The sequence below is a fragment of the Dama dama genome, chromosome 11 (assembly GCF_033118175.1).
Source record: "Dama dama isolate Ldn47 chromosome 11, ASM3311817v1, whole genome shotgun sequence".
Lineage (NCBI taxonomy): Eukaryota > Metazoa > Chordata > Mammalia > Artiodactyla > Cervidae > Dama > Dama dama.
The window spans coordinates 14,279,946-14,295,476 of record NC_083691.1 but is presented as its reverse complement, the minus strand read 5'-3'; the positions used below and the strand labels follow the sequence as shown (position 1 = coordinate 14,295,476).

The 15,531-nt window shown below is 50.0% G+C and overlaps 1 protein-coding gene across 4 annotated transcripts in view; it reads right to left on the bottom strand.

Annotated features, from left to right (window-relative positions):
- The window catches only part of GGTA1 (glycoprotein alpha-galactosyltransferase 1 (inactive)), a 72,467-nt gene that overhangs the window by 25,759 nt on the left and 31,177 nt on the right, over nucleotides 1-15,531 (bottom strand). For 3 of the 4 annotated variants that reach the window (XM_061154747.1, XM_061154751.1, XM_061154748.1), the window contains exon 2: nucleotides 6,826-6,941. The exons of the other annotated variant lie outside the window; for it this stretch is intronic. Coding sequence is in view for 1 of the 3 variants with exons in the window: in XM_061154751.1 (XP_061010734.1) it covers nucleotides 6,826-6,830 (5 nt within the window). In the remaining 2 variants the exon portion in view is untranslated. The remainder of the gene's footprint in view (nucleotides 1-6,825; nucleotides 6,942-15,531) is intronic. 4 annotated transcript variants of the gene reach the window in all.

Here is a 15,531-nt window from a genome sequence, read left to right as displayed (position 1 = left end):
CAGTTAAAGAAGAGGAAGTGTGGGATTACCAGCCATGACATTTCTTGCTTAGAAAGTGAGCTCTGTTTGGAAATGGAAAAGCCAGGGCTGAACTCAAGGTCATAACACACCCTCCGGCTTTCAGATACAACCATGACCGGTGGTGTTACAGAGACCATGAGAAGACAGACCTGCTGGGCCACAGGGACACCTCAGTCTGAGCTTCTTCCCTGTGAATACCTCGTGAGCTGGCACACACAGCCCGGGACCCAAGGCAAAGTTACAAAATGCAAAGGAATGCTTGCAACTCATCCTGGTTGCTAGGAAAAGCCACTTGATTTCTACGTCAATACCACGAGCATTGCATGCGAGGAAAGGCCAGGGTTTGGAAACAAACAGGTCTGGACTGAGACTCGTGGCCACCCCGCTCTGCTGCTATGGTCCCTCCCAGAGAAGTGTGGATGGTGATTAGAACACAGGAGTCTGGGAGTGAAGTAGGGATTTGTGACATACAAAACCAGCTAACCCCAAACATGTTGCAGCTTCTCAGACCCTCATCCAACTCCAGCAAGCTCTGAAAACTGAAAGCCTGTTTATAATTCAATTGACATCTAGGCCCTACTGATGTGAGGCTATTTATAATCTTTATCCCTCTCAGTGAGGCTGTTTAAATGTTTCTTTGCATAAATATTGATGTATTTTGTTATGTGCTGCTGCTGCTGCATTGGGACATTACATAATATATGATAAATACTCTGCATACAAAAAAAAATTCTGAATTCCAACATATTTGGCCCTAGGGATTCAGAAAAGGGACGCTGGACTTGTAATGGCTCATATTAGATAAGTTTCCTCGTCTCTAAAAGGGGGATAAAAATGGTGATGGTTGCAAGAGATGGCATCTGTAAAATGTTTAGCATTGTGCCTGGCACTCTGTAAATGCTTAAAAATTGCCAGTTCTTCTTACTGGTGTCCATAAAATGGGCTGTTGGGAGAATCCAATGAAGAGAGCAAAGTGCCTGGTACTCAGCAAAAGCTCAAAACATATTTGAGAGAAAAGAATAAGGGTTTTGGAATAAGAACATGCTAAACAATGAAGTGCAAATTGATGCAAATTAGGGACTCTGAAGGTCTATCCATCTGTTCCGTGCTGCAGCCTGATTAAGAGCTCTTTGGAAAGGCCAGACAACTTTGATTTTCTTTGATCAAGCCCCAGCCATCTGAAGCTTTATCAACCCCACCTGCTGAGGATCAAACACAAATTTTCTCCCAGTATAAGAAATGTTAAAAACACAACTCTCCTGGTAGAGAACACTCATACCTATATCAGGGACACCCCCCTCATCCCCTCTCCAAATGTAGGTGTTTGATTTTTTTTTTAATCTCAGAAATTAGCCCCAGAGACAACTCTTGAAGCCCATTTTTAATATTTTTCTTATTTTTTAAATTTTGGCTGCTCTGGGTCTTCCTTGTAGAGCACAGGCTTAGTTGTCCAGCAGCTTGTGGGGCCTTAGGTCCTGGACCAGGGATCAACCATCACCCCCTGCATTGGAAGGGATTCTTAACCACTGAACCACCAAGGAAGTCCCTTGGAGCCCATTTCTTTCTGGATCCTATCAATGACTTGAACCTGCTGACTTTTTGCTGTGGTCAGGTGTCACTCTTGTTAGAGACTCACAGTTGGAAGCTGCCCAAATGAGTCAATCTCGAGTCCTTCAGCAAAGCACCGGCGATAGAAGGGTTGGCAGGGTGACCAGTGGGTCTTTGAAAACATTTTCATTTTTCTCTCTGGATAAGATGAGGCATTTGGCAGGCAATGTGGTCTAAAAGCCCTTCACTGATGTGTTTGTCTCTCAGAATTTTCAAAACTGTGTCATTCTGAAGACGTAGTTGACTATCTTACCCACCAAGTAGGAAATGTGGGCTTGCTTCTAAATAGCCCGTTTAAGGGGTGCAGCATAGAATCAGGCCCTGTGTGTGCTCAGTTGCTCAGCTCTGTCTGACTCTTCGTGACCCTACAGACTGTATGCTCCTCTGTCCATGGGATTCTCCAGGCAAGAATAATGGAGTGGGTTGCCATGCCCTCCTCCAGGGGATCTTCCCAACCCATGGACTGAACCCACGACCCCTGCATTGCACCCTTTCCTTGTTGCTCAGATGGTAAAGAGTCACCTGCAATGCAGGAGACCGGGGTTCAATCCGCAGCAATGGGTAGGGAAGATCCCCTGGAGGAGGGCATGGTAACCCACTCCAGTATTCTTGTCTGGAGAATCCCATGGATAGAGAAGCCTGGTGGGCTACAGTCAATGGGGTAGCATACAGTCAGACATGACTGAGCGACTAACACAAACCTCCCCTGCACTGTAGGCAGACTTACCGCTGAGCCACCTGGGGAGCCCCTGAATTAGGCCCTACGGGGTACTGACACCCTGTCTCATATGGGAGAGTGTGACTGTGAGTCACCTGGCCCCACGCCTCAGAGGATCAGGTGAGCCCAGCCGGCCCAACTCCACCTGAGCCCTCCCGGCATCTCTCAGCCCTCTTGTCAATGGCATTTGCGATTCCCATCCTACCACCCCCATGGGCCACTCCCAGAACCCAGCCCTTACCATGGCTTCCAAACAAAACCACCCCCACTCCTGGAACACGTGCAGATGGTGCTAAAAACCCCAGTGCATTTCGCAAGGCAGGGTCACACTGTCCTTTCTCCACCTTCCTTACCCCCTTCCCCTGCCTCCTTTTCCACTTCTGTTTCCCTGAAGCATCAGACTTTTCCATGAGGCCCATAAATTAACTCTTCCACACAGACAATACGCACACCCACGGCTTCAGAGAATCTCAATCATTTCACCCCATCTGGTCTAAGTCCAGGTATTCCTTCCCAGCAAAACTCCTCTCTGAAGGGAAGTCTAGTGGCCCTTATTTTCCCCATGTCACATCACGGGGAGAGGTGAGCATCTCAGCTGAATCACTGGGCACTCAAAAGCCCTGGAAAAGCCATTATCTGGGGCAGAGCAGGGGGAAAGCAGCGCCTATCCGCAAGCTAAATCCTCCTCTCTGCCTGTGATTCATTCCCTCACTGTCCCTGGAACCCATCCTGTCCTGCAACCTCCAGCCGCAGTCACTTCTGGACCACTGCATGGGGTCAAGAGACTCAAAAGGATACGCGTCAGACAGTGACAAGTGTTGCAAATGAAACAAAACAGGTGAGGGGGCGGGAAGGAGGGCCAGGAACTATTAGTCACCCTTCGGGAAACCTCCTATCGTTCATCTTCCACATCCTCCATTGTAACATTTAGATCCAGCGTTCTGGGCAGAAATGAGTCTGGCAGCTCAGACTGTGCAGCCCTAGACGCACACCCCAGGCAAGTTCTCTGGCTCTGAGCCTCTGTTTACACGGACAAAATGGAGCTTCAAACACGCCCCCCTCTAGGGTTCTTGAAAGGACAAGAGGAGACCATGTATACACAGCACGTTGTGCGGGTGGGCAGTAAATGCTCCACAAATGGCAGTCGAAATGAGGACACTGCTTTTTTTAGGGGAGAGATTCAGAAACACGTGGCTCCATCGGAGACTGCAGGACCCAGAAGGGTCACAGGCGAGCCCTCCCTGCCTGCTGACTGATGTGATAGTCAGCTCCACTCCCCACTGCCCCCAGCTCAGGGTCCCACGGACATCACATTTGCCCCCATGGCTCACGATGGGGAGGGGAAGAAGAGGAGGTTCAAATGGCACCCCCAATGGCCACACGAAGTGGCTTTGTGAACTAAGTCATGGTTTATCTGGCCTCAGTCTCCCCGTCCTTGAAACAAGTCCTGTGGACTTAACTTTCCACCACCGTCTTTCCTGATTGACCCAGGACCCAGTGAGAAATTAGCCAGAGGGCTGGAAGTCTCATTGACGAGGACAGGTTCACTCAGCCACACCAAGCTCATTTTTCTGCGATAGCCCCAGTTTCCTGGAAGTGATGATCACAAGAGAAGACTGCCAACCAAGTCATGTTGAGTCCACAGGTCAACTGACCCGGAAGCTTATGATACCTCCGTGTCAGGCCCCTTGGCAAACTGGGCCTGTTCTCCCATTGCGGTGAGAGTGGTTAAGGCTCAAAGGCTCTCCAGAGATGAGGTGCTGCCCTGTCTCGGGGAATCACTCCAGTCCTGGGGCTGCAGGTGGGGCCTGGGGCCTGACCCCACTGCCTGCAGACCCAACCTGCACCAGGTGGGCCTTGCTGAGCTCCCAGGAGCTTCCCACCGTGATCCAGAGAAGGGGCTGAACTAACTGCTGTTCTGCTGCCCACTTGGGGGTCTCAGGGGTCACAGTGATCCAGACTTCACAGCTACCTGGTGCCCATATCCCCCCAACACACCCCCACCACCCCATCCAGGATGGAAGAGCTGAGTTCTCTGGAGCTCTGGCCGGAGTCACCTGAACAGGAAAACTGCCAAGCGATTCACAGCCATGGCATCACCAATAACAAGCTGTGAAGCTGAAAGAAACTCTTCTAAACTCGAGGTAATAAAAAGCAACCTTTGATTTAACCATGCTAGAGGCAAAAACTGATTTGTCTTCTTTTTGTCTCAATTAAAAATGATATTACAAAGTCAGCAAAGAGGCAGTCCAAGAGTATGCAGCCAAAACATAACAGGTGCATCCGACAGCTGAGTAATACTAATCATTTTTATATTATCTTCACACTTTATTACAATGTTATTTTCTGAATTTTTTCCTATTGAGAGCATTTGTCAGTTTTTGTTACATGTTCGGATGTTTCCCCCTGTCCTAAACATGGTCAGCCTTCCGTACCCATGGGTTTCACATCCACAGATTCAACTAACCACGGATCAAAAACATTAAAAAACAAAAAAACAAAAAATTCCAGGAAAGCTTCAAAAAGCAAAACTCTAATTTGCTGCGTACAGGCAAATGTACATAGCAATCTACATAGCATTTACACTGCACTAGGTATTCTAAGTAATCTTGAGGCAATTAAAAGTAAATGGGAGGATGTGTGTGGGCTGTATGCAAATACCATGCCATTTTATGTAAGGGACTTGAGTGTCCCTGGTTTTTGGTATCTGTGAGGGTCTCGGAACCAATACCCAGTGGATACGGAGGGATGACGGCATTTACTTCCATCCTAATGTCATATTTGCAACTTTGCATTCTTTTTCCTAAAGGGAGCCTGGAAATGGAATAAGCTTCTGGCCCTGCAACACTTGGATGTCCCTCAGATGAACCAGGCCAGGGCCTGGGCTAAACGCTTTACCAGTAGTCTCTCGGATAAGCCTCATAATGACCCTGTGAAGTCACTCTAGTATTATCCTCATTTTACAGACATGAAAATGGAGGCTCAGAAAGGTTAAGTGACTTGCCCAGTGTCACACAGCATAAAGCAGTGGGGCCAGGATTCAGGTCCAGAGAGCTGGCCTCCAGCGCTCACCCTTTCATCCCTTTTGTTCTCAGCAGACATGCAGGCTTACCCATGGACTCATCAGCCAGGTCTCTTAGGCACATCCTTTCGTTTTGCCTTTCACGGTTGCATGAGTGGGTACGTGCGTGCTAAGTTGCTTCAGTGTCCGACTCTTTTGTGACCTTATGGACTGTAGCCCACCAGGCTCCTCTGTCCATGGGATTCTCCAGGCAAGAATACTGGAGTGGGAAGCTGTGCCCTCCTCCATGGGATCTTCCTGATCCAAGAAGATGGCTCCTGCCTCTCTCAAGTCTCCTGCATTGGCAGGTGGGTTCTTTACCACTAATACCACCTGGGAAGCTGCCTTTCACGGTTATCATTAAGCAATTGGCCCAAAGTTAGCCAATCACAGGCTTCCTTGGACCAGCTGGTGAGCCTACTGGGTTCAACACCTCTGCCGTTTTCAGGTGCCTCCTGTGTATCTGGCATCTGAGCCTTCCTTACTCACTCCATCCTGTTCGTCCCTCATCCTGGTCAGCACCCCAGCTTTATAGCTGAGGAAACTGAGCTTTCGCAAAGGCTGAGATCGCTGGGCTCACCCTCAAGGTGGTGATGGGGGGATGCTGTGTTTGGAAAAGCAGACCCTCTGCCCTCCTGGCCCAGGTCCTGGCAGGGAGGTGGTGCTGGGGGTGTGGAGAGAGAGTTCTGCTTTTACCCTAAAATCTCTCTAAACTGGTGGGCATTAGGGGGAGATGCTCCCTGTTAGAAGAAACATGGTATAATTTGTGGGGGAAAAAAAAGGTACATGGAAGTCTGTTTCCAGTTATGTTTTTCATTATAAGGGTCAAAGTAAACACAGACAGAGGAAACTAAGAGACAAGCCTCAGACTAAATATACGACTAGCTGTTGCTCCAGACGGAACGACCTGTTTTTGGAGGGATTTTCGCAATGCCCTTTCTAGAGTCCCCTTCAGGAAATCTGAAGCCTGGATCCAGCCAGTTTTTCCTTGCTGCCTGACCCAGGAATCATTGCACAAGAGTTGTCCCAGGAGAAATAAGGCGAGGTAAATGAAGAGTCAGCGCTGCCCCGAGAGGGCTCTGCATGCAGCCACAGGGCAAGCCCTCCTACCCCTGCATTGGCACTTTGAGCCCCAGAAAAACCCCAAGCTGCAGCCCCGCCCTGTGAGGTTCTGCCAGGGGCAGCAAACTCCAGCAGAGCTTCCAGGGACGGAGCCAGCATCCCGCCAGCACCCACTTCTAGATCCGATGCCGGGAGAGGAGGACTTTGTCGTCTTCCAGAACAACTGGTGGGTTCCAGCAAGAAGTCAGGGGGAGAGCGGAGTTCCTCCCCAAGGTGTGTCCACGCTGCAGCCGGCTCACAATACCCCCAGGGACCCCAACCCGGCAGAGGTAAATCATTCCAACATGTCACATACCTCATCGTCTGCTGCTCTCCTCCCAGAGTAAAAGGCAAAAGTACCAAGTTCTATTGAGCTCCGTTCTGCAGAAGGAGGCAGGGCTGGGAGGAAGAGAAGGTGCAGCGTTCTGACTCCTGTCAAAAGAATAAGCAGCTGTTTCAGGAAGAGGGGGTGGGCATATCCCACAGCAGTCAGGGGCTTTGTTCCTTGCTGGTCCTGGGAAGTGGGCTGTTTATCAGGCCCATTGACTCAGAGCTGCATGCCAAAGGCACAGACGTTCCTCTCTCAGTGCCCAGGAAGGGCCCAGCCTCCCTCACCAAGCGAAACTACAGGTCCAAACTTGGCCTAGCGTCGGAGGAAGTAAAGCCACCACCCTCGGGAGAGACAGCAGCATCACCCACTCCTGAGCGAAAACGAGAACCATTCTGAACCCAAACAACCCAAGTGACAACCACCAGGAATGGCTGATGGAGAATTAAAAAGAAAAAAATTAAAAACGCAGAGGCGTGGCTGAAGGAGCGAGACCTCAAGACTCCTGCTGAAAGGCTACCCAAACGTCCCTCCACATGGAGCCTCTCCCCCACATCCTGTAGGCTTTCTGTTTTGTTTGAACACTATTTTAATAGAAAGTACTGAGATCTCCCGCACCATGAGCTGAGCTTTAAGAACTTTAAAAAGGTCACTGAGGCCCAGCCCTGCTCTTTGACTGACTAATGCTTAACCCTTCCCACACCCCCCTCCTGATCCCAAAATAGAATTATCCAGATGGAAGGGACCTCACAGCAGTGAATTTTCAAATGTTGAATAGCTAAAGCTTTTTTTTTTTTTTAAGAAAAAAAACAAAAATACATGCTGTCATTCTCAGAATCCTACTATGTAAAACAGAGGATACAGGGGGCTTTGGCTGATGCAGGAAAATGAAGCTTAAAGCCCTCCTACCCATCCCTTCCAAGCGGCCCCGGACACCTCCTTGGGAGTACAGACTGGGCACCCAGACAGATTATGGAGAGGGGAACAAAACCAGACAGAGAGGAGCCAAGGACTACCCACCCCAGCCTCCAATACAGGCCTGCCTAATTCAGCCTCTTCCTCCTGTTCTCCAGAGGAAATTTCACAGCCCCCTCCTCCTGTGACAAGAGCTAGTCCACCACAGTCTGCACGGTCCAGAAGTCCTGCTTAACTACTTGTTTAAACCCTTCCTGCTGGCATGTACTACAATCAAACCAACCACATCTTATGAGCCTGTCATTCCACCCCAGGTCTGTACCCCCAAAGAAAGTGCACATCAGCTCACCCAGAGACGTGGACTAGAACATTCATAGCGCATGGAAAACTGGAAATGACCCCACTGCCTACCATCAGACAAATCAGGTGTGACCAAGTGTGGGCGTCCACGTACCTCAGTGAGAAGGAACCTGCTACAGCCACTGACGTCACCAGGATGAGGCTCCCACACACACAGCAAGGAGCGAAAGAAAGAAGCTCTGGATGGATTCCATTCATTTAACATTCAGAGGTGAAATCAACCCTTGGTGCCAAAAGTCAGAGTCCTGGTGGGCGGGACTAGGAAGGCGCCCCGAGGGAGTTCCCAGGGGGCTGGCCATGTCATTTCTTGAACCGGGTAGTGGTGACAGAGGTGTGTGTCCACTTTGTGAAATTCATCACAAACATGCCTTTTCTGTGTATATACTAAGAGCAAAAATGAACAGAACCCTTCCTGCTGGAAGCTGCCTTCACTTGGGCGTTCTGGTTTCCCCTGACTCTGGCTCGCAGGACATAGGGTCCTGGGTAGACCTGTAGTTTCCTTCTCTGGGGTTCAACACCCCAGTTCTGAGCACCACGGAGTACCTCTCTACAGGCTCAGAGAAAATTTGTGGTTGTAAATGATCCAGGCATCTGGACGGTGGTCAGAAGACAGAAGAAAGGGGGACGGCGTTTAGAGGCTAAGGAGCTGGGCCAAGACGGACTGGTCCTTCCAACAAGCAGGCCCCGATCACACAGGCCTCCCCCTGAACTGTTTACAAAACAGCCTCTCCCTTTATCTCGGGGGGTCCTCAGGCTCACCCACCCCGTGGTCAGGAAACGGAACAAGGCTCTGAGACCTCCGTGACTTACTCAAGGTCACCAGCCAGTGGGTCTTTGCTTCCCTTTTTCCTGAGCTGCCTCCAGGGGGGGACTCTCTCCAGGTTATCGGAATCAGAGGCTCCAGGTGGGTTATCTGCAGCTCAACAGAGCATGTAAAACTGGAAGGCAGAAGATTCATCTTCCAGGAGATCAACAGTATCTTTCTTTTTCCCTAAAGCAACCTGAGGCTAAGGACTCTCAAAACAATGGAGCACATACCTGTGGTCATTCTTTAATTGGGAGGCAGGGAACTGGAGCAAGTAAGCCTCAGGCCACGTCGCTCCACTGATCAAAGGAGGCCAGAGGCCGTCCAGGTAAGAGCCTGGCACCATTCCCAGCCAGGCTGATTAATCTCATCACTCAAGTCACTAAGGCCCCTTCCAACCCTGATAGTCCAGCATTGAGTGACTGTCTCTCAGCCACACCCCAAGTCAGAGGATCACAGGGCCTCAGAGCTGCAGCCAACGTAAATAGGTGCAGCCCAGGCGGAGGGGCCCTGGCTTCACATCCCAGACCCCTTTCAGCTGGGAAACACGAAAGTCCAGATCCCCACCCTGCTAACCTCTGTGGGAGCACGAGGATTAAGTGTTCCCGGGAAAGCTTGCTATAGACACAAAGGTCGCAGGCTATCGCTGTTTGTTTAACCCTAAATGTGTTCTGGGCAGTTATAAAAGACATTCTTGGTGATGCTTGTGACTGATGGAACAATATGGTTGGTCTCCTCTTCTGTGCGTTGGAGATAATCATAGTCCCCACCTCTCAAGGTGGGCAGGGAGCTTACAGCGTGGTGCTTCTGAATGTGGACTCTGGACCCAGGCTGCCTGGGTTTGAGTCCCAGCTCTGCCCTGTAGGCTGTGCAATCCTGGGCAATTTACTTAACTTCTGTGTTTCTACAGCTGTAAGGTGGGGATAATAGCAGGTGGGTTGTAGCCGGCACATATAAAGGTATAGACATGCATATTACCCATGATCGCAAGAACTAAGGAACTACTCCTTGGAAAGCGCTTGAGGTTCTCAACCACCCATAGACTCTACTGCTCAATTAATCCAAGGTTGCTGCTCCCACAGCTTTACATCAAATAAAATGTTGACCATGTACCCAGCGGGTGGGAGAAAGGTAGGAAGGAGAGGTTCTGGCCCAATGTCCCATTATCATTAAGTATTGCCATACACCTGTGAGCATCAGCGCTGAAAGCCCACACAATAAATAACTGCAATCAGGAGTGTTTGTACCTGTAAGTCTACTTCCTTGAGAAGAGCTGGGAAAAATGAAATCATGATGACTCTTTCCAAGCAACACCTAGCCAACCTTCTTGAGATCTGCCTCCATCCCACCTAACCGGGAGCTAGAGCCCTCCCTCTTCCTCTACAAGCATCCATCCTGAGCCTCAGCCTTTTCCTCTCACACCAGGAAGTCCCTCTATGAAGCTAACCTCAGTTCTTCATGCTGTAGGTCAGATGCTTTCTAGAGAAGAGAGATGCTGGCTTTGTTGACAGCTTGGAAGATGGGAGGAGCTCCCACCGAGGGGCAAGTTTCAGGTATTGATGACAGCCTGGGTTTAAGCTTCCTGCAAAGAGGAAATCCCCTCCCCTCTACCCTCCCTCAGTTTCTCTCACCACTTCCTCAGGCTGATGACCCCAGATGGAGGTGAAAAAGCAACACCTGATCCTTCTTATCACAATCTGGCAATGGGTGCGAGGGGGTGCCCTCCCCCCGCCCCCCTAGAAATTCTCACCCCGCCCTGAGCAGAGTCTTGAAGCCAAGTAGGCCAGCACCCTGCCTCAGAGCCAAACCGCTTCCTGAACTGGTGAAGACTTCAGCATCCCTCAAGGTCAAAAAGTCATGCCCTGTTTAGTGCTCACTGTAGAGCTCTACAACGACCCAGATAGCTTTCAGACAACCCTAGAGGAAAGTAGGGTAAAGATCACAGTCCCAAGATGTAAGGAAGGAAACTAAAGGTAAAATAAGAGCCTCACAGAATTGTGTGGTCTGAGTCATCAACCCTGAAATGGAAGACAAGCTTGGGGTTTTTCCATGATTTCATCGCACCTCAAATTCTTACATCCCAGGTGGTGGTGAAGCCAGACCAAGCTGGGGATGCTAATGGATCCCCATTAGAATGAGGCAGGGGCTGTGAAGTTAATGCCACTGCAACCCAAGAACGACTGGGGTTTGGGGTGGCTTGACTTCCATCTTGGTCACTTCTGGGTTTTCCCAGTACCTGGATCAGTACCTGGTACCTATTACCCAGTACCTGGCACCTATTAGAGGCTCAGTAGATATTTGCTGAATGAATGCTGAGTGGAAGCCAGGGTGACGGAAGTGTGTGACTTTGACCAGGTATAATGCAATAGGAAGTGATGGGGTCTGCAGAAAACTGGGGAACTTCTACCCGAATCAGATCAAAATCAAATTTTCAAAAGAGAGAAAAAATAGTGGGAACTTCCTTGGTGGTCCAGGGGTTAGAACTCCAACTTCCACTGCAGGGGGCCCGGGTCCAACGCCTGGCTGGGGAACTAAGCTCCTGCAAGCTGCCGAGTGTGGCCAAAAATAAATAAAAAGAGAAAAAACAAACCCTGCATCTAAACAGAACTTTTGATTCCAGAATGTGATTATGTTGGCCATGCAGACTCCCTTTTTTAAGGAAAATCACTTTGTACCAGAAGCTAAAAGTACTGTTTGAACCCTTGCTCTGCCATCACCAGACTGTGTGACACAGGCATGTCCGGCTTCCTTCTCTGTGCCTCTGTTTTCTCATCTGTGGAGCACAGTTCCTCCCAGTCCAACTCTGCCCAGCCTGGGCCTGAGTCTGGGGTACAGCTGTGAATTGGGCTCCTATAGAAATCTGACTGGGGCAATCTCAGAAGGCTTCATGGAGGAGGTGATGTGACTGGACCTTTTCAGATGGACATCTCCTGCCTCCGAGGAACCTGATGAGTCAATATGCACAGGCTCTTTCTTGTGCATACCTCTCTATGCACTCCTCTCTTTCTTGTCACTAAAGAGAGGCTGGAAAACTAAGCTGCAGGGGGAGGCGGGCGGCCCAACCCTTCAGGATGTGTAAATCCCCTTCTCCTGCTCCCCCAGGGTCCTGGGGTCACCTTATGAATGACTAGCTCTGGCTTTTGGAGGAGGTGGGTCAGGCGGGCGGCCAGGCGGAGGGGGTGGCTAGGATGCCACAGGATTGCCAGCCCACTCAGGAGCCCCACTGGACCCTCCCAAGGCGGGGGCCCAAACAAACCGGTGAAAGAAAAGAGAAAAGATTCTGCGAAACAGAGAAGAGAGAAAAGCAGAAGCGGGGGAAACAGCTTTTGAGAGAGGAGACTCAGAGTCTGGTAGGGCCCCAGAGAAGTCTCTCCCACCCTGGCTCACTGCAAGGCCAGGTGAGAACTAAGGCAGTCATGATGATAAGGAGGACAGGCAGGCCTGCCCTTACCCGGCCCCGCCCTGGAAACATTTCTTTCCCAAGAGCCTATGCAAGGGGGTGGTTTGCAGTGAAGAGAGCTTTTTAAAAACTGAGGTCAATACCAATAATACAAGCGGAGAAAAGAAAGCCCAAGAAAGTGCTTTATAAATCCAGTGACATGGTTCCACAGGCCATGTGGCCCCAGGCACATTCTTCATCCCCATCTGGGCCTCACACCCCCTGTGGGCACTGGCAAAGCTGAGGCGGAACTTTCCCAGGATCCTGTGGCTCCTTGGCGAGGACCCACGTGGGCTCGATGGCTGTGAAGGGCCTGTTCTCACTTGCTCTGCAAAGCTGGCTGATGAACGTGCGGCCTTCAGAGCTGAGAGCTCAATGCCACCTCCTCCAAGATCCACTTCCTGGCCAAGGCTCTCTCTCCCCAATTCCCTCTGCCCTTGTGTGGCCTGCTTGGAACCCAGGTTGCTCTGTGTGAGTGTGTGTGTGTGTGTGTGTGTGTGTGTGTGTGTGTTCATGTGTCCATCTTGCCTTCCATGTGCAAGTTCTCAAGGGCAGCAGGGAGCTCTGCTTTGACCCAAGGCCCCTGTTGGTCCTCACACAGGGTCTGGTACAGAGGAGGTCCTGAGGATGGGTGGACCGGTGGACGGATGGACAGATGGCCGACATATGGGCTTCCTAGGGCTTCCATACCACAGACCGGGTGGCTTAACACAACAGCAGTTTATTCTCTCACACTTTTGGAGGCCAGAAGTCCAAAGTCAAGGTGTCGGCAGAGTTGGTTCTTTCTGAAGGTCATGAGGGAGAATCCATCACGCCTAACTCCCAGCTTCTGGTGGTTGCCAGCAGTCACTGGAATTTTTTGTGTCTTGTTGTTCAGCTGCTAAGTCGTGTCCAACTCTTTGCAACCCCATGGACTGTAGCACACAGGCTCCTCTGTCCTCCACTGTCTCCTGGAGTTTGCTCAAATTCATGTCCACTGAGTCAGTGATACCATCTAATCTCATCTCATCCTCTGTCACCCCTTCTCCTATTGCCTTCAGTCTTTCCCAGCATCAGGGTCTTTTCCAGTGAATCGGCTCTTCATAGCAGGTGGCAAAGATACAGAGCTTCAGCAACAATCCTTCCAATGAATATTCGGGGATGATTTCCTTTAGGACTGACTAGTTTGATCTCCTTGTAGTCCATGGGACTTTCAAGAGTCTTCTCCAGCACCACAGTTTGAAAGCATCCTTGCGTCTACATTGTGTCTATTCCAGCGCCGTCTATGTAGCCACACAGTGTTCTCCACGTGCGTCTGTGTTGTGTCCAAGTTTCCTTCTTATAAGGACACCAGTCATTGGATTGGAGCCCACTCAAATCCAGGATGACCTCATCTGAATTTGAGTCATCTGTAAAGAATCTATTTCCAAAAAAAACTCATAGCCGTAGGCACTTGGGGTTAGGACTTGAACACATCTTTTTGGAAGACTCAACTCTATCCACTAGAGACAGTTACCTAAATAGTTATTGGTTGGGAGCCTGTAAACACTAGCAGAACCACCCATGGGGGCAGAAACCCCGCACATAATTACAGAGTTAAAAGCAACAGTTGGAGGTGGGCGGGGAGGTGGAGGTGGTCTTAAGAAAGAGGAAAGTGGAAGGAATCCTTAGAGCATCTCTGTTTGATCAGGACTGTAGGAAGAAGAGAAATGCCACCCTGGGATAGGCTCTGTGAGATGCTCCAGAAAGATGCTACAGGTCTGTCAGTATTCAGCTCTGGGCATCACTGCGATGTGAGTGGATAAGATCACCCTGGGAGGGGAAGGATGTCAAAGAAGAGCTTCCTGGGGCAGCTGGCATCAAGAACACATGGACATGGGGAGCTGGGTACCAGATTGCAGTGGGTCAAGGAATGAACCTCAAGTGAGGAAGTGATGGCAGTGAGTGTAAGGACCTCTCGCCAGCAGCTTGCCTTGGGAAGGGCTGGAGAGAGGGTCCAATCAGAAAGGCTGTGGAGAAAAAGGGAAATACTCATGAGTACACTCCTGACCCTGGGAAACTGATGATGAGACAAGGGGAGAAGGGTTTGAAGATTCATAGGAGGGAAAGGACGGGTACCAAAGGTCAGCTCTGCAGGGAGGATGCAGGAGTGTTGGGGGCAGGGAGCACCAAGACAGGCAGAAGGTGCTTCCCCTCGTGCAAAAAGTGAAGAAACAGGATGGGTGGGTTGGTGATCTGGAGTGAGGGGCGGGGGGGCAAAGTGGGAAGTTGAGAAGCCCCAGAACAGCTGAAGTGTGGAGGATGAAGGAGGCAGAATGGGGGTAAAGTGGGGGCAGAGAAGCTAGAGAGCCATGCTGAATCTTATCACCACCAGCCCTGAACCTGAGGAATCTGCATTTCCTCCTGAAGGTACTAGGGAATCCTTGAATGCTGTTAGGCAAAGAGAGCTACAATGGTTCGCTTTTTAGAAGACTTCTTTGGCTGCAGGATGAGGGTCAGTGGGAAAAGTTAAATCTCCAGGCAGGGAGCCCAGCCAGGAGGTGGCTGGCTAGTATCCAGGGGGGAAACATGGAGACCTAACGCCATGGGGAGAGCTGGGAGACGAGAAAGAAGCAGCATCTTGAGACTCTGGGTTATAAGAACTGAATTCTCTTTCAAAATTTGCTTCAATGTCACGTTCTTGGAGAGACGAGACAGTCCTGGATTTTAGATTACTTTCCTTTTGTAGGTAACTTATTTTTCCCTTAAATTTCTTTCTTCCTTGACCAGAATGTCAACTCTACAGGCAGATACATCTGTATGTTTTGTGCCAATGTGGAAATATCTATTACAGCACCTGGCACTCAGAACATCTTTGTAGGCTAAAACGCATGCCTGGTACAGGGCTTGGCCCCTAAATGTTCAATACATGTTAACTATGGTAATAATAACAAAAATGTGTGTATATGTTAGTCGCTCAGTCTTGTCCGACTCTTTGTGACCCTATGGACTGTAGCCCACCAAGCTCCTCTGTCCATGGGATTCTGTAGGCAAGAATACTGGAGTGAGTTGCCATGCCTTTCTCCAGGGGATCTTCCCAACCCAGGTATAGTACCTGGGTCTCCTGCAATGCAGGCAGGTTCTTTACTGTCTGAGCGACCAGGGAAGCCCCAATAATAAGAATAATAGTAAGCCATGGGATGAAGGGAGTGAGATA